This window comes from Podarcis raffonei, chromosome 7 (genome assembly GCF_027172205.1).
Source record: "Podarcis raffonei isolate rPodRaf1 chromosome 7, rPodRaf1.pri, whole genome shotgun sequence".
In the NCBI taxonomy this organism is placed as follows: domain Eukaryota; kingdom Metazoa; phylum Chordata; class Lepidosauria; order Squamata; family Lacertidae; genus Podarcis; species Podarcis raffonei.
The window spans coordinates 61,826,253-61,848,286 of record NC_070608.1 but is presented as its reverse complement, the minus strand read 5'-3'; the positions used below and the strand labels follow the sequence as shown (position 1 = coordinate 61,848,286).

At 42.6% G+C, this 22,034-nt stretch overlaps 2 protein-coding genes across 13 annotated transcripts in view; one reads left to right on the top strand and one right to left on the bottom strand.

Moving 5' to 3' along the window:
• PHACTR1 (phosphatase and actin regulator 1) overlaps positions 1 to 7,784 on the top strand; it is a 255,336-nt gene extending 247,552 nt beyond the window's left edge. For all 9 annotated transcript variants that reach the window (XM_053396890.1, XM_053396886.1, XM_053396887.1 and 6 more), the window contains 3 exons: positions 1,945 to 2,085; positions 4,522 to 4,598; positions 6,481 to 7,784. In XM_053396890.1, coding sequence (XP_053252865.1) covers positions 1,945 to 2,085; positions 4,522 to 4,598; positions 6,481 to 6,496 — 234 coding nt within the window. In that variant the 3' untranslated portion in view covers positions 6,497 to 7,784. The remainder of the gene's footprint in view (positions 1 to 1,944; positions 2,086 to 4,521; positions 4,599 to 6,480) is intronic.
• TBC1D7 (TBC1 domain family member 7) overlaps positions 1 to 22,034 on the bottom strand; it is a 41,477-nt gene that overhangs the window by 16,457 nt on the left and 2,986 nt on the right. For 2 of the 4 annotated variants that reach the window (XM_053396896.1, XM_053396897.1), the window contains exons 3-9: positions 20,284 to 20,364; positions 19,783 to 19,970; positions 18,907 to 19,044; positions 16,456 to 16,601; positions 15,830 to 15,959; positions 14,385 to 14,488; positions 12,095 to 12,279 (exon numbers count right to left, since the gene is read on the bottom strand). In XM_053396896.1, coding sequence (XP_053252871.1) covers positions 14,402 to 14,488; positions 15,830 to 15,959; positions 16,456 to 16,601; positions 18,907 to 19,044; positions 19,783 to 19,970; positions 20,284 to 20,364 — 770 coding nt within the window. In that variant the 3' untranslated portion in view covers positions 12,095 to 12,279; positions 14,385 to 14,401. Of the gene's footprint in view, positions 1 to 8,785; positions 9,874 to 12,094; positions 12,280 to 14,384; positions 14,489 to 15,829; positions 15,960 to 16,455; positions 16,602 to 18,906; positions 19,045 to 19,782; positions 19,971 to 20,283; positions 20,365 to 22,034 lie in introns of those variants that run through there. The other 2 variants (XR_008331546.1, XR_008331547.1) reach the window with 2 other exon arrangements.

The following is a 22,034-nucleotide window of genomic DNA, read 5'->3' as shown; positions in this document are numbered from 1 at the left end:
CCCCTGTAGCAACCACTTTTGCTGAATCACTGGGACCAATTTTGCTGATGTCCTTAAGCTTCCAGCCACTTTCCCAGTTAATAGCGTTTTAGTAGAAGTGGCATGATATTCTTTATAGTCGCCACATCCCAGTCCAAAAAACAGATTTAAGATTAGGTTATCAACTGCTGCACCAGTATCAGATGCATTACATTACAAGGTCCTACTGGGTAGCGTGGCCATGCTCCCATGAGTAGCATGGAGTTGGTAAACCTTTCCCCAAGTCCCCAAAGTGAATTCAGCTATTTCATTTCAGGTTTCTCACCTCTTCTATAGGCTGGGGAAAGGATTCTATTTTAGACATCTCCACTGGCATGGCCGTGAAAGGAAAGCCCTTAATTCACCCCTGTTATTGAACATAAATTAAATTAAATGTAAAGTCAGTCTAGGTAGTTGTAAGAGATAAGGCCTAGTATCAACAGGTACTTAAGATCTAAGATCAAATTTAGGGTTGCAGCATTCTTCCAGAATTGTGATTAGGGTAGCTCCTGACAAATGGAACAAAAATGCTGCTCTTATCTATGGTTCCAAAGATGAAACTCATTGGACATAATTTAAGAGAGGCATTTGTGTAACATACTGATCTCAACAGGTTGCCCCAATCCTTGGAAAATCCCTGTAATTCTGCTTGCTTTATTAAAAGTTCAGTGCATTCAAGGGGAATATAAGTCCTTTTCAGCCATACTCTGCTCTTGGGTAAATGCCTATCACCAACTATTAAATATACGGACTTAACAGTATGACAGAAGTATGACAGATTTGTGAAGACCTCTCTGAGCACCGTTGTCCTACTTTTTTTGACATCCCTGCATTAGAAATAATTATTTTGGTACAATGAAGATTGTTGCATGCCAAACGCTCTTTCAGTTGGTAGGCCACCAGCAGCATATCTGACTGTTGCCCCATATACTCCTCCTCAATAATTCTGAGTAACACTGTTAAGTCACTGTTAAGGGTGGTTATATGTAGGAAACACGACACCTCCAGTTGCTTGTGTCAGGTCACAGGATACAGTCTTTTTTAGATGCCGTGCCTCTGATCAGGCCATTTGTAATTGTACTTCTTGTTCAGAAACAACACATCAGTAATGGGTGAAGTGAAATATTTAATCAGTTTGGATGCATGTTCCAACTGCTTCAAAGCACCCTGAGGAACAGGGCATCAGTTTGACATGGAGCTGTGAGCATATTTGCAGAGTCCTTGCTCAAATATATATTGGCATCACTTCACCAATTGATTGTCACTTTGGGGTCTCATTGCACCAGTTAGCCTCTCCAACAGTATGACATACAGAAGAGGCAGCAGCTACGCTTCTCAGTCAACTTTTCAGAACAATGTGGAACTGTCAGATTTATTTATTTTAATATTTACGAACAACCTCCTTGCCAAAATGTATGAAAACTGTGTGCTAACCATGAAATCAAATAAATGCAGTCATAAACAGCAAGCAAGGAAAGCAGTGTTAATTGCCTCCATGTGTCCCTACAGTCTGACAGATCAGGTAAGTTTTCTCTAGTTTTTGAAAAGTGGGCATTGCACATCCACGATGCCACCACCAAGAAGGCACTTTAACAAGGTGCCCTGTCTTGGACTCCCTCAACGTTTGATGGAGTTATGAAGAATCAGTGGTGGGTGTGAAATTAAGAAATCATGCATTCAGTCCGGTATTCAGAAATAATAGGCAGCCTTTTAGTACAAGAGATGTCTCTTGGTGGCCTCACATCTAATGTTAAGATGGCAGAAACAGCGGTTAAAAACCAGCCACTGGACACAGATGAGGAACTGGAAAATAAAGCAGCATTTCTCTTAACTTCCCCTCTCCCCTTCCCTTTGGTCAGCGCAAGAAATCAGCATATCGCTTTGGGGAAGAATGACATTTTGGAACACTTTTCTTTTTCCCTACAGCTAAGTCAAAGGCCTACAGTAGAAGAGCTGCGCGAAAGGAAAATTCTCATCCGCTTTAGTGATTATGTGGAAGTGGCAGATGCTCAGGATTACGACAGGCGGGCGGACAAGCCATGGACACGGCTCACAGCTGCTGACAAGGTACGTAGCTTTGGGGAAGCCTTGGACTTGAGCATTGGTCTAATGCAGGAGTAGCTAACGTAGGACTGTAACTTTCATCAGCCCCAACCAGCACGGTCCATAGTCACTGATGAGGGGAGCTGCAGCCCAGCACCCTCTGCAGTGCTCCGCAATGTCCTTGCATAAGTCTGTTTCATCCCATTTGTTAATTAATCTATGGTTCTTCAGTGCACAGAAATTCATATTTAAATATGCATTTTTGAACATCTTTTCTCCCAAAGAACTAATGCTTAAGTATGTTTTTATCTTGATGTGCACATTTTTATAAGCTGTTGAGCCAAAAATTTCATCAGAAAATTTGGGGAAGTGCAAAAACCAAAGGATGACTGTGGTCGGATCTGCACAATAGTCCAGGAGGGGCAGTTCAGGTCAGCTCATACAAGGAATTTGCAAAAGAATTGCTTCTTAAAACATGCCTGTTTGATGGAGCCACAACTGGATTTTGTGTGCTTTTCCTGCCAAGTCTCTTTAATTCTCCCATCACAAACATTAGCTTACACTTGCTTAAATTTGCATTAATTCCAATAAAATCTGTGGGACATTTACACCATCACCAAACCTGGCATGAGGGAAATCAAGCCTGTAATTATTTGAGAAATACTTTGTTGACAACACTTGCATGCATTTTTTTGCCGAGCAATTCCACCAGAGGAATAGATTTTGCAAGCTGTTTCTGTACAGGATAGCACAGAACTGAGAGAAGAAATTATTCTGTGTTTACTTACCGTGGCACTCAGGCTTGCCACATATTCAGCCATGGAATGACAATGCATCAATAAGGTCTGTGTTTCTTAAGGTGATAAGCTTAGGCAGCCTGTGTTTTCTCAATCCCAGTGGTCTCTTTAATGTCTGGTTTAATGTACCAAGTATCTTGAGTTACAAAAAGAGGCCTTCTTACAAACACACCACCTATCTTACATAGTTTTAAAATCTCCCAGCCTGTTTGACTGGAGACAGTAGAATAAAAGGTATTTTTCCATGGAAAATGTTACCCCTTTCAAACCACACCCAGCTCTCTTAAAAACCGCAGTCTTTCACCAGTCTTGGTTAGATCTGATTTAGATCTGGCCTCTCAGGACACAGGCTAGCTTATCAAGCCCCCATTGATTCTGTGTAGATTTCTGCCATCACAGAACCTACAGCGAAAAATAAGCAGCACAGGAGATAACACAGATACATTATAAATCACTCAACATTTGTGTGCTAGAAGAAGAGGTCATGTGCACTCTTCCGGAGAGTTCATCTTTGCAGCCTGATTGTCCTCCTGCAGTTAGTGGCATGTCTATTCCTGTTTGTGAGGATACTTTATCACAGCTTGGAGGAAAGTCAAACTGACAGCTTTCACTAAAAGGAGACAGTTAATGCTCCATGGTATTTGCCCATGCTCCTGACGGACAAGATTTGACTTCGTCTTGAAAGATGTGATATACCCCTTTTGAAAATTCTTTTGACACTATTAGATTGATGTAGAAGAATCTCTAGCAGAAATTGAAATGTGGTCTGAGGTTGTTGGGTCTTCAGCAGCATTAGCAGCAAAAGACCCAGGTCGTAAGATTGAAGTAGAGATTTCAGTAATGATGACCTTCGGGCAGAGGGATCTCCATTAAATCTGTCTTTTTCCTGGTTGGTGTGAAGATTTATGTTTGGCAGATCTGTGTTCCCAAAATCCAGTGTGTAAGAACTAGGAATGAGTACCAAACTCACCAGCAAAGGACAAGGGTATGTCTCTGCCTCATGGCTTCTTCTGTGGCTAGCAGGCAAAAGCTCATCCAACCTGGACTCTTCCCCCCCTTTTTGAAATAAAATGCAGCCATCATACGTGTCAAATGCACACTCATTATTTACAAGAGCATGAGTTTTTGCCTTCTACAGCACAAGCCATTTTGAAGATCAAAAACTGCACAAGGTTCCTGTTTTCATATTTGGTGAGAGTGTACCATGGTCCACGCCTTTTGGGGGAAAGTCTTTTATCTATCTCTCCTAATTCGGCACTTGCTTTATTCTCACTAGATTTAACCCCAAATTCTACCCTTATATCTAAAGAATTAATTTCCTTCCTGTTCACAGCAGCTAGAATAGTTCCCCTTTTCTTAAAATAGTCAGCAATTCTGTGCATGCATACTTGGGAGAAACGTCCCATTAGACGTTTAGCCCTTGCTTCTAGTCAATATGTATTGGATCCAGGTGTACAACACACTGACAGGTGAGCATCCGAAGTGTCACCCAGGCTGCTATAATGTAGCACATTCCTAGTGGTGGCTCTAGTAAGCTACTGATCTGGTAAGAGATGGACCACTTTCCATTTAGTGCCCATCTATTCATAATTTAGAAAAGTGGAATGTACCTTCAGACTGCTTTTCAGCTGCATATTTACGTGCTTCTATTTGTCCCCTGCAGGCGGCAATTCGCAAAGAGCTCAATGAGTTTAAAAGCACTGAAATGGAAGTTCACGAATTAAGCAGGCATTTAACAAGGTGAGATGAAGCTTTTTTTATATAATGACTGAAAAAGCAGATTTCCAGTACAAACTCCATCAGCATAAGGCCCATATGTAGCCCTGACCAATATTTGGTAAAAAAATAATAATTCCAGGAGCCCTTCATTGTCAGTATGTATTTTATTTTTTTGTATACTATTGATCTGTAGTATTACTAGATGTAAGGCTTGCCTTGGGCTATATACAATAAAATTTGCAACTACATTCGCAGCTTCATTTCCATAGAAGCAAAAACATGGCAGGAATGGTGTATACATATATTTTCTATTATTATGCAAAAGTGGGTGGTTTACCCCTGGAATTATTTCCAGATGTATAACAAAGGGCTACATTTCTGTTTCTGAAAATGTTGATGTACCACTCAACTTTGTGTCACAGAATTTAAGAACTTATGCAGAGTCCTGCTGGGTCAGACCAAAGGATTGAATGTTGCATGGAGTGTGTTTTGTGTACGGACCAGTTACACTGGGAAACCCCTTATCTATTTGAACACAGAATCCTACCCTCCTAACCATGTGACAGGAAACCACCAGGGCTCGTTTTCCTGGGTGTATTTGTACCTACACCCCCCCCAACATCTTGATTTTTATGCTGTTGAGTCATCCCACTTACACAAACCCCCAATAAGCCCCTATTATAAAATCATTAGGAAGGTAATGAGATCTTTGTGCCATTATGGAAATGAGTAATGGGCAGACTTAATATGTGTATGTGTTGCTTTTCTCTTGTGGCAGATGAAGAAGCTCTGAGAGTGAAATACTGTATAAAAGAAAAGACCCCGGGAACCTCTTATGACATATTGCAGTGTAGTTCACACAACAGTTGCACGGTTGTTTTATGTATGAATGACTCTCTGGTGGAGGAATATAATTGAGGATTCTTAGAATGTGCAAGTCAGCTAGAACAGTCACAGTGGCTTTGGGCAGAATTAACCTCTTTCCCTCCCAGGAAGACAGCCTGGCAGTCCTTCTGCTACCCAGTTCTTCCCCAACCTGGTGACCCCCAGATGCTTTGCACTACACCTTCTGTCTGCCCCAGCCAGCATGCTGATGGTAGTTTTACTTCAAAATGTCTGGTGGGCACTAGGTTGGAGGCGGCTGCTATGTGCCATCCTACCTATCAGGATGAATTGTTGAGAGGTCTTCATTCCCACAGCAACTCCCAACTCACTTCTCCATGGTTCTCAGGGCTGTTGAGGGATTAGGTTTACCGTATTTTTCGGCCCATAGGGCGCACCGCCCCATAGGACGCACCTAGGTTTTTTTTTGGGGGGGGGAATAAAGAAAAAAATTATTCCCCCCCCCCAGGCGTGGGGCTGGCGCGGGGGAAGCCCGAGCTTCCCCCGACCCCAGCCCAGCCTGTTATCCGCAAGTCTAGGGAGACCGGCGGGAAGTCGCGCCGGTCTCCCGAGGCTTGCGGAGAGCTGCGCGAAGCCCGGGCGTCCTCTTCAGCACGTCCCAGGCTTTGGAATGCAGGCAGCTCTATGTGAAGCCCGGGACTGCAGGCAGCTCTGCGCAGCCCTCGGGAGCCCGGCGCGACGTCGCACCGGGCTCCGTAGGGTTGCGCAGAGCTTCCTGAAGCCTGGAGAGCGAAAGGGGTCGGTGCGCACCAACCCCTCTCACTCTCCAGGCTTCAGCGAAAGCCTGCATTCACCCCATAGGACACACACACATTTCCCCTTCATTTTTGGAGGGGAAAAAGTGCGTCCTATAGGGCGAAAAATACGGTATATTGTATATTTCTGACCCAAAGCTCTGTCATGATTCTGAATGTTTGGAAAAAAATATGCAACAATCAAATTGGTTGACTCGTTGTTCCAACACAATTGGATTTACTTTCTTTTCCTTTTTTAATTTTAGGTTTCATAGACCATAGAAATTGAGCACTCCACCATCTTCAAAACATATCTGGAAAGAACCATAAGTGCTGGTACCATTCACTTCTCTGTTAATGTACAATGTAAATTTCCTGGACTGCCTTTTTAAAAACCAAGAAGAGGAGGAAGACGATGACAACAGGGAAACTTGTGTTTTCCTGTACTTGGTAGAACTACATCATGAGACATGTTGGCACAACTTTCAGCAACCGAAGCCACCCATGGCAAGAATCGGGCCAGGAGTTGGCACTCATATTCGAAACTCTGCTGTGTGGATTCCCCATCCTAATCCAAGATCAGCCGTTAATGCATCCCGTCTTCCTTCAAGCATCTCCCATCTGACTCCAAAGAAAGCTGAAGGCAGTTGGTGTTGGGCATAGACCTGCTGGACAAAAGCTGGGACAAGGCCTGCCATCCTTCTGGGTCAACACTTTGAGCAAACACTTCTTTCTGTTTGAGAGCACCTTAGAAAGATGCGGGGGAAGGCCAAGACCCGCTCAGAGGATCTACCTATCTTTGACACTTCACAAGAATCATCCCTGGAGGATCTCTTGGCTGGCTGGCTGGCTGTCACCCATTTGTTTTGTGAGGGAAACACCCAGAAGATTCCTTGTCACCCATCTCTTTCATTCAAGTGACACCCCCCCCCTTTGCTGCAAAAAGTGATGTTTTGAAATTGTTGCCGATTATTACAGGGATATTCAGTAACATGCTTATTACCTTTACAGACAGAACGAGTCAGGATGCCTTTTGCCCTGCTTGGTAACTTCCTGCTTTCATTTACACCTGCATAAAGAGGCTGGATGGCAGAGCAGCTCTGCCAGTTAACCAAATTGATACAGCATGCCAACTTTACTTAGATGCTGCAGGTTCCGTAAGATGTGCAATGCAGAGAAGAAAGGAGCTTGAGATCATTTGTAGGGTCAATTTTGCTCTGTGCGCATGGATACGTTTATTTTTTAAGAGCTGGGATTTCTGTTGTGTAGAACACTACCTGGTGTAAATAACAAAATATGTTGTCATTAATGTCCCAGCATGATACTGAGAACCAAAGCATTTGGATTAGATGTGTGGAGGGTTTTTTTGTTTTGTTATTAAGGCATTGGCTCTTCTCTTAATAGGATGACCCTTGCACATTGGATAGCGTTCCAGATGCCTGTCTTTGAAAGCACTTTGGCTAAGCCCACCAATTTGATGCCTCCTGGTAAGGAACCCCCAACTCTTTCAGCAGCTGAGCCCTGAGCATGCCTCTCCCAAGTGAAGTTCACTTCCCACACTTCTCCACCGGTGTTAGAACATAACAATAATACAGTCTATTTATTTGCTTCGGGAAGTTTGTATAGGGTAGCGTAATTTTTTTTTTGAACAGAACACTTGGTAACCTGCATATTCTCCTCACCCTGTGGAAAAGGCCCTCTTCCTCAGCCCGAGTCAAATAAAAACAGGCCTATTTAGTGATGCACTTTTTTTCTTTTTTAGCTGAGGAGGCTACACTGGGTGATAAGGCATTCCTCACCATCACTGGGCACCACAGCTCACGTGGGTGGGCACAATGCTGTGAAAAGCTTTTACATATTACAGATCCTCAGTACCTTGTGTGGTAGCATGCCAGGGGATTCTCAAGGTGTGGTTATGGGTCTGTTTTCTTCGTTGAAGCACAGGGCAAGGCTCAGCATTCTTTACTGAGTGGCTTGGAGGACACACAAGGGGTCGATTTACCTGCTGGTTTATCCCCTGTGTGCCTTCCAGTTAAAAATACAAGTTATGGCTACGGTTACAAACCAGGCAAGGTAGAACATTACCTCCTAATAATAAGATTGCCAAATTCTGTGCAAGTAAAACCACTTATTCTGGTTTTACTGTGATTTGTGATGCAATTGGTTAAAGAAGTATGCTGAGTCTTTTCCCACATTTCTGCCAACATTAATTTCCAAGTGGGCTCGGCCATCAGCTTAGCACTTAACACATGCAGTTGGGAGACTATTCATGATACAAGTCTGGTAGCTTTTCAAGACCTAGCACTCAGCACAATGTTATCCACATGCAAAGGAGCATCTTCCAGAGCTAGTACAGTGGCACTGCTTTGAAGATGCCCCCTTGCCCTACATTAAGATACCATTGAGCTGATCTGGGAGTGACTACATACTGTGTTGCCGTTGTGCCCATTGGTACATTTGGAAAGCAGATTCCTTTACTTGCGATTGCATGGAACATTGGATTTGCTTGTTTTCTGTTCCAAAAGCTCACTGTCCCTACCATGCAAACAAAGAAAGAAGCCAATTATTGGATCAAGGCAACGCACTGTATTCACTTCCAAAAAGTAGCAGTAAACAAATGGATATTTATTTCCCCCTGTAACATAGAAATGGATCTAGTGAAACTTTCATTTGAAAAATGGCTTACTTTTCAAGTCTGCTTAATGCTTGTCTTGTCTGGAGCAGAGCCATTCAGCTGTTCCCCTAGCACAGTGATCACAGGTGACGGGAAGTGTGCACTCCACTACAAATGCCTAATGCAACCCTTTCCCTCTGAAATCTATGGAGATGGGCTTTACTGTCATCCTGCTTCCATTCATTTCAGCAGGGGTTGCATAGATGTCTCATTTATTTCCCCTAGCATGAGCAGTGAACTTTTGCATTCACTTAAATATGCCTCTATGATTCACATGCAGATGAAGGTTATCTCGCACAGAGCTGCAATTTCTCTTGCTGCATGGACAAAAACCATTTCCTCCCTCCCTCAGAATCTGTCAAAGGGTAGTGATTTGAAAAAGGGCACAGATGATGTTTCTGCATATGGCAAACAGGGTTGAAAATTGTTCCCTCCGCCCGCCTGTTCATCCAGCCGAACTTTATTCTTGTGTGAACAGAAAAGCAAGGGAAGGGGGTATGCCTGAGCATTTCAGTGGTTCTGGAACCAGTGCATTTTCCAGTTACTCTCCAAGTCAAGTGTATGTACATAGTTTTGTCTTTGTATAGGAGTGAATGTGGTGACAGTCAAACCTGTGATCTTCCAGTATTGTAATTTAACAGATTATGGCTGTATGGGGGGGAAAGTAAAAACCAGAACAAAATGTAAATACCTAGAGGAAACACTAAAACTGAATCTCTACATCCTAGGGTTTTTGTACATATTGAAACTGCATGGTATTTAAATTGTCTCTGATGTATGCAGTTTCTTTAAAAAAAATCATTTTAAAAGAAAAAACATGGTCTTTTTTTATTGCCTGCTATTATTGATTCTACAGTTATTTATGATGCAGGGCTGCAATCAAATGCTAAGCTGCACGGAAGTGACATCTAATTTATTTACCTCGAATATGCTGCCTTCCTTCCTGTTTAGGTTTCCAGGCCACTAAACAGCAACTCGAGTCTCACTACAAACAATAAACAACAACAAACCAGAACCAACTGAATGCTGAATGACAAAATGATAGTGGCTAAAAGCTCAAAGGGGCCCTTTCTCTGCAGAATTGCTCCCTCTAGCGTGCAGGAAACGTAACAAAGAACACAGATGACCAGGAAGTATAAATCAGCATCATTTGAGTGGCTGGCAGAGCAATCCAAACTATAGGAAGCCAGAGTAATATATGCCAAGGTTAATTATGCTGGTGTAATCTTACACACCTTTTTTTGATTTGGAACACCCTTTCTGCCAGTGTAACTTGCTAGGTCATGTGACCAAGCCAAAAGGAGCCTAGAAAAGGGGAAAGTCACGCCCTGCCGCCACCACCCACACTGCTTTTTCAGGAATAACTCTTGCTTTGGCTGCACCAGAGCTACACTGGTGTAGCTCTGACAGAACCTTATTATCAGTGCTATTTTCCTAGACAAAGAGGTGCCAGAGCTCACCACATGGGCTTCTCTTAGAATGGCAATGGCACCCCCCTGAGAGGTGTCGGAGTTGAGCTCTGGTGAGCTCCAGCTAGGGGAGGGAAAGCCCTGCTTCTAATTATAACAAGAAAATTTATAATTTGTTCTTTCATAAAATGAAAGGCCTTGCCTCATTTAGAGAGAGAGCAAGAAAACCCGAAACACTATAGTTATGGCAACCCTAGTAATCAGTGCACTATTTCAAAAAGTGAAAATCTAGCTTTTTTTACTTAGAGATTTTGCAAAAAAAGACAAAAAGTTTCTGAGTATATGGCAACCCAAGATTCTACATAACTAGTTCGGTCTCTACCAAAAGGCTTACTTGCGTTCATCACCTCCCACCCCCAAACAAAGTTGTTGATGAAAGAACATGCCACAAACTGAGTAACACAACACACAAAAGGAAAATTCTTTCTGCAATCTTATTCTTTGTACGTACAACAGGGTGATTAGATATGAACTTTCCACTGACATTTAAATGGCAACGTTTGATTGACTTCTAGACAGTGCAGAAGGCTTCTCACAGCCTTTAAAAAACATTGATCTAAAATTGCTATTGTTCGTGTGAAAAGTTCAGCACAGCTCGTTTATCTCATCGCATCAACTTCAAGTAGCACCAACGTGCCACAGAGGAAAAGGTTTGGGGGTTTCTGGGGTTTTTTAATAGTCTGGCACCTGAGCTTTAAATAGTGGTTCACAGCTGTGTGTCTCAGCATTCATGCACTAACTGACACGGTTGATGGAAGACAGTTAACACCAACACCAGTCAAAAATAAAATAGGGATTTTATCAGAAAGCAACTACAGTGGTACCTCAGGTTAAGTACTTAATTCGTTCCGGAGGTCAGTTCTTAACCTGAAACTGTTCTTAACCTGAAGCACCACTTTAGCTAATGGAGCCTCCCGCTGCTGCTGGGCTGCCAGAGCATGATTTCTGTTCTCATCCTGAAGCAAAGTTCTTAACCTGAAGCACTATTTCTGGGTTAGCAGAGTCTGTAACATGAAGCGTACATAACCCGAGGTACCACTGTACTGACCACATTCTCTGCCATATTAAAGTAATCTGCGGTCGAAGCACACGGATTGGGAGAGCTGAGCATTCTGCAAGACTGACAGTTTCCCAAATTAATAAAGCAGAAGGCTGAAATGTGTGTGTGTGTGTGGGAAGGGTGTCAATATTCTGCTAGCATCTAAAATGGGCACAGTTGCTACCCTGCATGCTTCAACTGGTTAACCAGTTAGGATCCGTTACATGGTCTAATGTAACAATGGGTTATATAACACTACTATTGTATGAAAGTACTAACATTCTGAGGAACATCAATATGGAGGTGAGCACAGAGGACTGGGACACCATTAAAGCTGACAAGTGGGTGGGATGGTGGAAAAGACTCTTTCCAAACACAAAGGGTACAGGAAAGGTGAGGCTGGTTATCTAGGGCACCATTCCCCAAGCTGCTGCCCTGCATAAGTTTTGGATTTCAACTCTTGTGCCAGATAGGAGCTGTAGCTCAAACACTGGCAAGGCACACAGGGAGCAAAAGACTCAGGCGTAAGGGGAACACTTCTCCTTGCTGGGTAAGGTAAGGGAACAGAGTGGGCAAAGGAAGCGAAGAGAACAAAGGAGCTGTTGAGTGAACGTTCCTCTACTTAAGTCCCAACTTTCCACATCACTAGGCAAGGCAACTAAATTTTTAAACAATTTAAAATGAAAAGCAAACTATGATGCAAGGAAGAGCAGCACAGAGGGACCTTTTGAAAGGCAAAGGAACCTGGCGTTTTATTTTAGTGAAAAGGACATCACGTACCAAGCCTGTGAGGATCAGTATTTTATTGTCAGTGCTTAACGGCCTACCAGGATTGGAGGGATCTCCCAGGTTGGCTGATGATGGTTTCACATGCTGGGTGGATCTGAAAAGGGAGTAGAAAACCAAAGCGATCAGGGGATTTGGAGCAACACTGCCAAAATGAAAAGTTGCGTCCCCCTGAGGAGACTCAAGTTTAGAAACAAGGCAATGAACCAGGGTCATGATTGAGGTGTAGAAAGTGAATGGAGAAAAAGCTTTGCTCCTGCTTCATAATACCAGAACTGTAGTCCAATGAAGCTGAAGGCTGGGCGATTCAGCACAAGCAAAAAAAGAGATACTTCACCACACAATGAACAGCTGAACGATGGAATTTGCTGCCACAAGTTGTGGTAATGATGGCCACTAGATTGGATTGACTTTAAAATCAGGCTAATTCATGGGTACCAATGGCTACGAGTCCAAATAGCTATATACTGTCTTCAGGATCAGAGCCACTACACCTCTTGGTCCTGGGGAACAGCAGCAGGAAGGAGAAGTTGCCATCATATCCTGCTTGCAGGCTTCTCACATCCATCTGGTGGACCACCAGGGCAAAAAGAATGCTGGGCTGGATAGGTCTCTGGCCTGATCCAATAGAGATAATCTTAAGTTCACAGTATCAAGCTGTTCAGAGGGCCGGCAGAACTGACAGGGATGCCCCCACATCATCTAACTCACAGAGTGCCCCCCCTCCACAGGTCTATCAATCCCAAAACTAAAAACCAGCTAAAAATGACTCAAGAGCAGTGCTGTTTTTTCCAAAAAAGAGGTGCTGGAGCTCACCCTGAATGCCTCCCTTGTTCTCTTATAATGGCAATAACGCCCACCTGAGAGGTGCCGGAACAGCGTTCCAGCTCAAAAAAAGAGCCCATGTCAAGATAATAAGGATAATTCAGAAGCCTACACAGTAGTCATCACCAGCACCTCATTTAAAAATTAGGTATTTGGGACTCTTTAGTTGCAGCCTGGGACTACCACTGAACATGATTTCTACAAACAAACAAATCAGGGATCAAATTTTGAACTAAACATATCCCAAAGACCAACGTTAGCTGTACCCCCGGACACCCCTAAATGTGAACCAAGGAACATGCAAAGAGCTCTAATCCCTTCTGCCCCAATATAAAGAGCAGGAGAAACCAACAGAAAGACTCTGTTATGTACCTTGAGTTGCCTCCTATTTCCCACTCTTGGACTGCCAAGGTAAAAGGGGGGAGGCTCTGCCAAAGCGGCTTTCTGCTCATTCCAGAGCAGTGGGGAAAGAGGATCCGTATGCTAGGAACCTCGGGAGGTAGCCCTGGAGGCAAGGCCTGTGTGGCCAGTTTCCTAACCCTATGGGAGGACCTTGCAAAGATCTAAAAATCTGCAACAGGGTTTTAAGAGGCAGCTCCTGCTCAGGAGAACATCTCAGTTTAATCAGATTTCTTGAATTAAAGCCAAATTAGTGCCATGAGGAATGAGTGAGAGAACACCAGGCAGACATCTATTCCAGAGAGTAAAAAAAAAGTCAATCAAGTCCTTGATTATGGCTCCTGTTTTGCACTCCCTATAAACAAGGTTACTTGGAAACAAATCCAACTCAACTGATATAAATGGGACTCCACTTGCAGGCAAGGGGTCACAGACTTCAGATGACTTAAAAGCACCCCTTCTAGATATATTTATACACTTCAAGTCCATCACATACGGTGGTAGCAATTTTATTGCTCCCCCATCTCCTTTGTTAAAATAATTTTAAGTACCGTATTTTTCGCTTTATAGGACGCACTTTTTCCCTTCTAAAAAGTAAGGGGAAATGTGTGTGCGTCTTATGGAGCGAATGCAGGCTGCGCGGCTAAGCCCAAAGCCAGAACAGGGAGACAGAGCGCTGCGCAGCGCTCCGTCTCGCTGTTCTAGCTTGGGGTTAGCTGCGCAAAGCCTCCGAAGGCACCCCGCTGCCCTGCGGAGGCTTCAAAGGCTGTCCCCAAAGCCAGAACAGCAAGAGGCTATCCCAGAAGCCAGATCCCTCTTGCTGTTCTGGCTTTTTGGGTTCAGAATTTTTTTCTTCTTGTTTCCTCCCCCCCAAACTAGGTGCGTCTTATCGTCCAGTGCGTCCTATAGAGCGAAAAATACGGTAGGTGTTGTTGAGTAAGGAAGGACAAAGGGAAGGCAAATAAAATAAAAGTGTACCGGCGGGCAGCATGGTCTCAGACTGAGTGGGCAGGGGTCCCACAATGTTTTTGCCACAGCTCAATCGCTTTGCTCACTATTGCATCCGTGTTATCTTGAGGTATCTACAAAAGAAAAAAAGAGATATTCAGTTTGAGGTATTCCAGTACTTCAATATCTCAGGCAGCAAACCTAAAGGCAGCTAAAGACCAGTCACTATAGGATTGCTCTTCCAAACTCCTGCCATATCCATTCACGCCAATTGCTAATGCACGCACACAGAGCACACTCTTTTGCTTATTCAGTTTCAAGTAAGAAGTAGCTCCCTGCATGCAAACAGTTTGGTGTGGGGAGGAGTTGTCCCCTATCAGTGAAGTGAAAGGAGAACTTTTCTCTCAGAAAAAGGTCCAAGCGTGCATCAGAGCACACCTGGAAATCCAGACTGGGTCATCCATATCAAACAATTCCACTCTTTCTTTTCCTTTCCATTCCTGCATCAAGGATATTCTCTTTTCCCCAACACAGATGAAAATAGGAGTGTGTGTGCATGGAATGGCGACTCACGCAAATACAAAAAGATAAACTGGCTTGAAACAGCATTGTAGTCTGTGAAATTGTTTGACCATGTGGTGGGTTTGGGAAAGGGAAAAAAAGTCACAAGGTCAAGTTAATCCTGCAACCTGCTTAAGTGTAGCCAACGAGTTCTATTTATTTAAAACATTTATAGCCCGTCTTTTCTCAATAAGCCTAAAGTGGCTAGCAACAGAAGTTAAAAGAACAACTTAAATGATTTTTAAAAAAAGACTCACAACAAATAAATAAAAGAAAGCAGCTGTAAGGCATTAAAAGAGCAGGGAGAAAAAGGAGGGGAACCCACAAAACTGCTGCTAAACATAACCAAAGCTACTTGGAAAGGCAGTGACTATTTATGGCTCAAAAGTGCTCCTATAAAAGGGAATGTTTTGGCCCATCTTATGGAAATCCATGGGAGAGGGGAGTGTAGCGGGAGGCCCTCTTCAGGTAAGAACGAGTTCCAGAGCCCGGCTCAGCCACTGAGACAATCCTCTCCTTTCCACTCAGACATCAAGACAAACCATGGTCTGTTTTTATATCTGAACCTAGATCACGTCACAAAACATGGATACTGAAGCTGCCACGCAGGCTGTGTTTTGTGCTAAATTTGGTTTGCTGTTATGTCTGAATTCAGAAACCATTGTGAAAGTCTATTACATTTGGAAGCTCAAACCAAACTATGATTAGCATGGATCGTGGTTTGATGCCATGTCTGAACTGTGCCTTTTAAAATTTTGCAAACTTTTAATTGCAGCTCTTGAACACTGGGCAAAATCTCTCTCTTGCAACCACCTCTCTCCCCAAAAAATCTGATACGCAAAACAAATCCCTTATTTTGGGGGGGGGGGAGTTCCTTGGGGGGGCAGTATATTAGTGTGTGGAAGAGTACTTACATTTTCCAAAAACTGTTGAATCTTTCCTGCGCTATTCAAGGCCATCAACTTCATTTTAAAGGTTAATAAAATCTCAACAGCAACGAAGACCAGAATTTTGCAGGAGCCGCTAATAACTTTGTCCCAAACCCTAGAAAAGACAGAGTCATAAAAACTGCATGCCTACAATTTTATAGCTATAATTTATATTTAGTACTGAAGTGTTGTTTTTTTCCTTTCCTGACCAAAATAGTATCTCAGTCATGGCAGGACCGAGACATTTAGCAGCAAATGACAACTCACACTTCCACCCTTTGTTGCAAGATGCAGGGAACACAAAATGCCAGTTTGCATCACTCCCTATATAACCTTAACTGACAGGTTTTAGAATGTCAAAAAGTTCTGACTTGTCAAAAGATATTCATGCAACATTCCCGAGTTTGGAGGTGAGGTTATAGGTATCTTGCAGCTAACATACTGTACTCCGTTTATAAAAGTACTCTGCAGCATTGGTTGGGGGAGAGGGAACACTACTCAGGAGTTTGTGGTATTGTGGGCTGTAGGCTAAAGATGGACAACAGATTATTTTCAAGGATGCTACAGTGATCTGATTGATCCAAGTTGGGCGGGAGAGGAAAGATGCTTACCTTTGTAAGCTGGATTCAGGTAGACAACCCGCAAAACACTTTCTAAACCAAAGATTGTAAGGAAGATGGTCCATTGCTGAACACAACTTCAGATGCGTTAAGAGTCCGCTGTCTTCAAGGCTCAGGTACTGTTCCAAAAGTTTTGGCTGCAAGATAAATGTCAAGAGAAGTGATAAAGTATATCAATGTCCAATAATAAATCTCACTGTCACAGGTATTTATAGCAAGAAACCACAAGCAGCAAGGAGCCTTTAAAAAAGAAAAAAAAAAAGATCCAGCATGACACACTGTGAAAAATGTCATGTCAGATAATGTTCTTCAAAGGTCAGATCCAAAATGTAAGGCTCACTAAACCTTTCCATATTTATTGATTGTGAGGCTCCAAAAAGAGTATATACTGAATAATTTGAGACTTCGTAACAATACAGCAATTCTTAATTTAGTAAAAAAGGAGACAGGTGGGGAAGGAAACAGCACATACTAGGAAACTGTCATCAGCAGGGAGCAACTTTCTGTTTTTACCTGCTCTTCAACCCTGTTGGGTGGCTTTTCGGCATCTTACATGCATGCTAGAGATTAGCCCACATTCCCAAAACTATAGATTTCAGACATGGCAAGTACATGTGTGACATTTTAAGCACACCCCTTCCAAAGAGGAAGTCCAGATTAAATGTAAACAAAAAAAGTATGGGCTGTCATTTTGACCACAGCAATGTGTGGACACTGAAACAAAAAACGGGGGTTCATAAGCAGCACTGGTTCCACAGTAACTTCCCATCCAGAAATACTCTATTATTTTGAATGACACTGACACACACACAGTTTTCTTCACTTCAGTAAACAGTTCTCTTTGGACACCTTGTCGACAAGGTTAGCAGTTAATTAAACATCTGCTTGTTTATTTTCATTTGTTCGTCTTCAATTATATCTGAATATTTTACTATAAACATGATTTTATTAATAATTTAAAGAAATTCAGATAGGACTGGCACCAATGAGAAAAACTGGGTCTCTATAATGTCATCTTGTATGTAAATCTGCCTCCTGTTCCCTTCTCCTTAAACTAGATCATTCATATATCTGAAAAAAATCACTTACTCTTCATTAGTCGAAAAAAATTGACAAATGCCCCTATTTCCAAGTGTCTTCAAAAGTGATGGGAGAGGACATCTCAGGAGGTCCAGAGGGTGACAAGACAAGAAGGGGCCTTTTCTGTGGTGGCTCCCCCACCTGTGGAATGCTCTCCCCAGGGAGGTTCACCTGGCGCCTTCATTACGTATCTTTAAATGCCAGGCAAAAACATTCCTCTTCTCCCAGGTCTTTGGCTCTTTTGAACAATCTATGGCCTTTTAAACTGTAGGCAGTATTGTTTTTGTTTGTTATTGTGCTATGTGTATTTTTTGTGTTTTTATATTGTAAACAGCACTCTGATCTTCGGATGAAGGGCAGTATAGAAAGTATTTTTTAATCATCATCACCTAAGGAAAGTTCAAGCCAAAGTGTTTTCCTATCAAATCTTATTTATAGACATTGCAAAAATTATTTCTACAAACTTCTCTTTCTATTAAAGCATGGAGCCTGGCATCCGGTTTGCATGGGAGAAGAAAGGAATGAAGGCGGTTCTGCAGTCATTTGCATCACTGCTGCTTAGAAACAAGGGACTGGCCTCATTCATTCAGTGCAAGAACAAAGCTGAACCCTTTTCCTGCCAAAGGGCGGCAGCCTAAGACTCTTAGGCAGGGCGGATTTGATTTAAATCAAATCGATTTAAATCACAATTTAAATCACTAGTCAGTAAGACATGATTTAAATCTTTTTTTCTTTTTTTTACAGAAAGACTCATTCTTGCTGGTATAATCTTAATATTTACAACCAGATGAAGGTTTCATTTTTGGAATAATAAATTTTCAGAAGTGGGTTTGCCGCTCGCGCATGCTCAGAAGCGCTCTGCGGCGCCACTCGTGCGCGCAGAAGTGGCCCTCTGGTTCCAGAATTTTCGGGATACAGCTGGGCCTCTGGAACACATCCCATTCGTAACCGGAGGTACCACTGTACACCCAACTGAATATATGCCAAAACCTTGATTGCATTCCTTGTCATCAGCATTCCAATCCCTGTGATATTTATTAGAAGTGTGTTGGCCACTTTGGCTGGGAGATGGGAGCCTAGCTACATCTCTAGGGCTACAGACTAGTCAGCCCTGAGCTACCCACTAGTCACTGCACTGCTGTTCTAGAAACTTGCACTGCATTTCCCTCGTCCCCTCCAAAAAAGAACCCAGAGCATAATTCAGTTTCCAAGTCCATACAGGGTATTTGTGCAAGAGCTTGTCAGAAACAGCAACAACATAGAAGATGGTGCTCGGTACAACTTCTATACCTGTAATCTCACTATTCTGTTCCTGTGTGGAATGAATAGATATGTAGATATGTATGCATATAATACTCTTACCAGCTGTGGTATTGAATCCTTGTACTTATTGTTCAACTGGTTCACAAAGCTACTGATGAGCCAATAACAATCAATGTGATCTTCTACCATTTCTTCCATAGCTTTAGCAATGGCAAGGAATACCTCGTCCTCTGCTTCCTGGAAAGAAAAGCAGCCACGGCATGGGATTATCAAGAGGCCACACATGCACGGAACAGCATTTTCCAGTCAACTTTGTTATGTGACAACATATAATAACCTTGTTCCTCTGTTGTAAGGTGCCATGTTCTGTTATGTGCTAAAACAGGGAGGACAAAGTTGTGGCACACCAATATATTTCTGGACTACAACTCCCATCATCCATGACCATTGAAAATCCTGGCTGAGGTTTATGAGAGTTAGTCCAACAACAACATCTGGTGAGCTATAGGTTCCTCATCCAAGTGTTAAAGAGGGCTAATTATACCTTCTCCAGAGAGTTTATAGGGATTTGCTTCCCATATTTTCTCAGCAACCCAATCCTACTGTGGCTGCCAACTTCCAGCTTGGATGTCTGCCACTAACTACAAGGGAAATTCATTCTGTGACATGCCCTAGATCAGGCATCCCCAAACTTGGCCCTCCAGATGTTTTGGGACTACAACTCCCATCATCCCTAGCTAACAGGACCAGTGGTCAGGGATGATGGGAATCGTAATTCCAAAACATCTGGAGGGCCGAGTTTGGGGGTGCCTGCCCTAGATGGTACCAGAACATGCTTTCCCTAAGCCCTGTTTACAGTATCTCTGGTTAAGGCTGAATTTGACCTCTCAAGATACTGCAGTTCATGTGGCCACTATCCAGTTTCTTCACCCTAGCAGAATTTCAGATGGAAAAGATTTGGACCGTCATACTGACCGAAGAGAGAGATGGATTCCGAGGAAGCTTTCCCGACTCCAGCTGGTATATTCGGAGGAAAACTTCAACCTGTGGGGTAGAATCCTTGATAAAGCGAATTACTCGGAGCGCATGGTGCACGTCCTTATACTGCTCCTTTCGACATCGCATCACAAACCCGTGAGATTCATGGTGAGGAGGAAGAATTCCTGGAAAAAGAAGAAAGAGAAAGGAGAACTAGGTTTGCATGTACTTGCACGTTCTGGTGGAAGGTTAGATCTTCTGACAGCAGTTGTTGTTTTTCTCTGATCAACTAAGTACTATAAGCCCTGGATATAAGGAATGCTCAAGAACTTAACAAATATGTGAACGTTAACTAGTCCTGTCCCCGATGTCATGCAAAGGCTTCTTCAATGGAGCATTCAAAACATGGATTGGCTTTCCTTAGCATTACAGTAAGCATATGTCCAAACTTGCCCTTATGTTTCTAATGAAGAATCTACGTTCCCCATATCATCTTACCTAGAAGCACCTTCCACACAAGGATCCGATACATGGATGGGAGAGGAAACCTCTGACTGAATGTGCAGAGCTTCTCAATATCTGTGAAGGGGGGTTTAATAACAAACACCATTTTAGAACTCGAACGGCGTTATGAATCATCTCTGTTCTCAGCAACGGACACCAACCAGGACACATCTGTAAGTGTACAGCACCAATCATGCTTCTAGGAGGCATCAAAGAATCATTCGGGCTTTTCAAGATTAACAAACCCAATTTAAAACACGTGCTTTTTCCACTTTTAGTCCTTTTGCAAAATGAAAACCTATATCCAAAAGATTTATGGTAAAGGGTAAAATAGTTTGTAGGAGTTTTTGGTTGATTCATCAGCTGCTGTCAATCAAAGGTAAATAAATTTGAAACCACAAAATGGGTGCCTTTTTGAAATACAGTGGTACCTTGAATGGCTTGGCTCCCGAACAAATAGACTCCTGAATGCTGCAAACCCAGAAGTAAGCGTTCCTGTTTGCAAACATTTTGTGGAAGCCAGACATCCGACGCAGCTTCCACTTGAGTACAGGAAGCTCCTGCAGCAAATCAGAAGCTGCGCCTCCATTTTTGAACCATTTCAGGAGTTGAATGGACTAAGTTTGAGAACCAAGGAACCACTGTACCGGTGAAGTGTAATAAATAAATGATAATTGAACAAACACAAAATTAGTTGTTTTTAAAATGAAGCCATCTTTAGTGTGTGTGCATATGTGTGTGTGTATGTATTTATACACATGTACATAAATACACACATATAGTGTTTATACACACATACATATACATATATGCATTCTCAAGTTCAGTAACCCAACAGAACTAATAACTAGTACAGTACCTGTTTTTTAAACAAAGAAGTATCCCCCAGACATGTGGAATCTGCGACTGGACTACAACTCCTATAATCTCTGACCATTGGTTATATTGGCTTGGACAAATGGGAGCTGGAGTCTCAGAGCAGTTGGAAGTTGCCCACTCCTACTGTACTACCATATAAGTCATGGCTTCACCCATAGAATCCTGGGAACTGTAGTTTGGTAAAGCTGTTGAGAATTGTTAGGCGACTCATATTCCCCTCACAGAATGACAATCCCCAGAACAGTTTAATGCTTAATTCCTTTTTCCCTGGGAACTCCGGGTATTGTTGTGTTATATTACTATTTAGATAGCGTCTTTCAGTTTTTAAAAAAATAAAGGCAAGTAACAAAGAATAAGCACACAAAATCGAATACAAACAATACAAATTATAACAATTCAAAACAAAACAAAAAAGCTAATCAAAAGTATTAAAAATCATTTGGCTTCCTTCAAAAAGGGCCAAGGAGGCTCCCTGCAAAAAGATGTTAGAAAGTAGTTTCTAGGATTCTTTGGGAGGAGTCAGGAGTGTTTAAAGTGGAAGTATACTGTTTTAAACGTATAGTGCATATAGGTCCAGAATCTCTTTCCATACAGTTATCTCAGGGAAAGCTGGAAACAGAGGAGAGATCATTCACATTAAGTCTTAGGTTATGCTCCACATCTTGTGAGAGTACAGAATGTTTTGTGTGAACTAACAAATAGATCCATTCATTCACACACAAGTGTGTGTGTATCTATTCCATTCCCAAAAAAGGCATCACATAATCTTCAGTTCACACAAAATATTCTGCCGTAGAGGGAAATGAGAAATGTTTCCATGCCCTTGTGTGTAGAATATACAGACTGAGGCTGAGTGTAAGCCAATC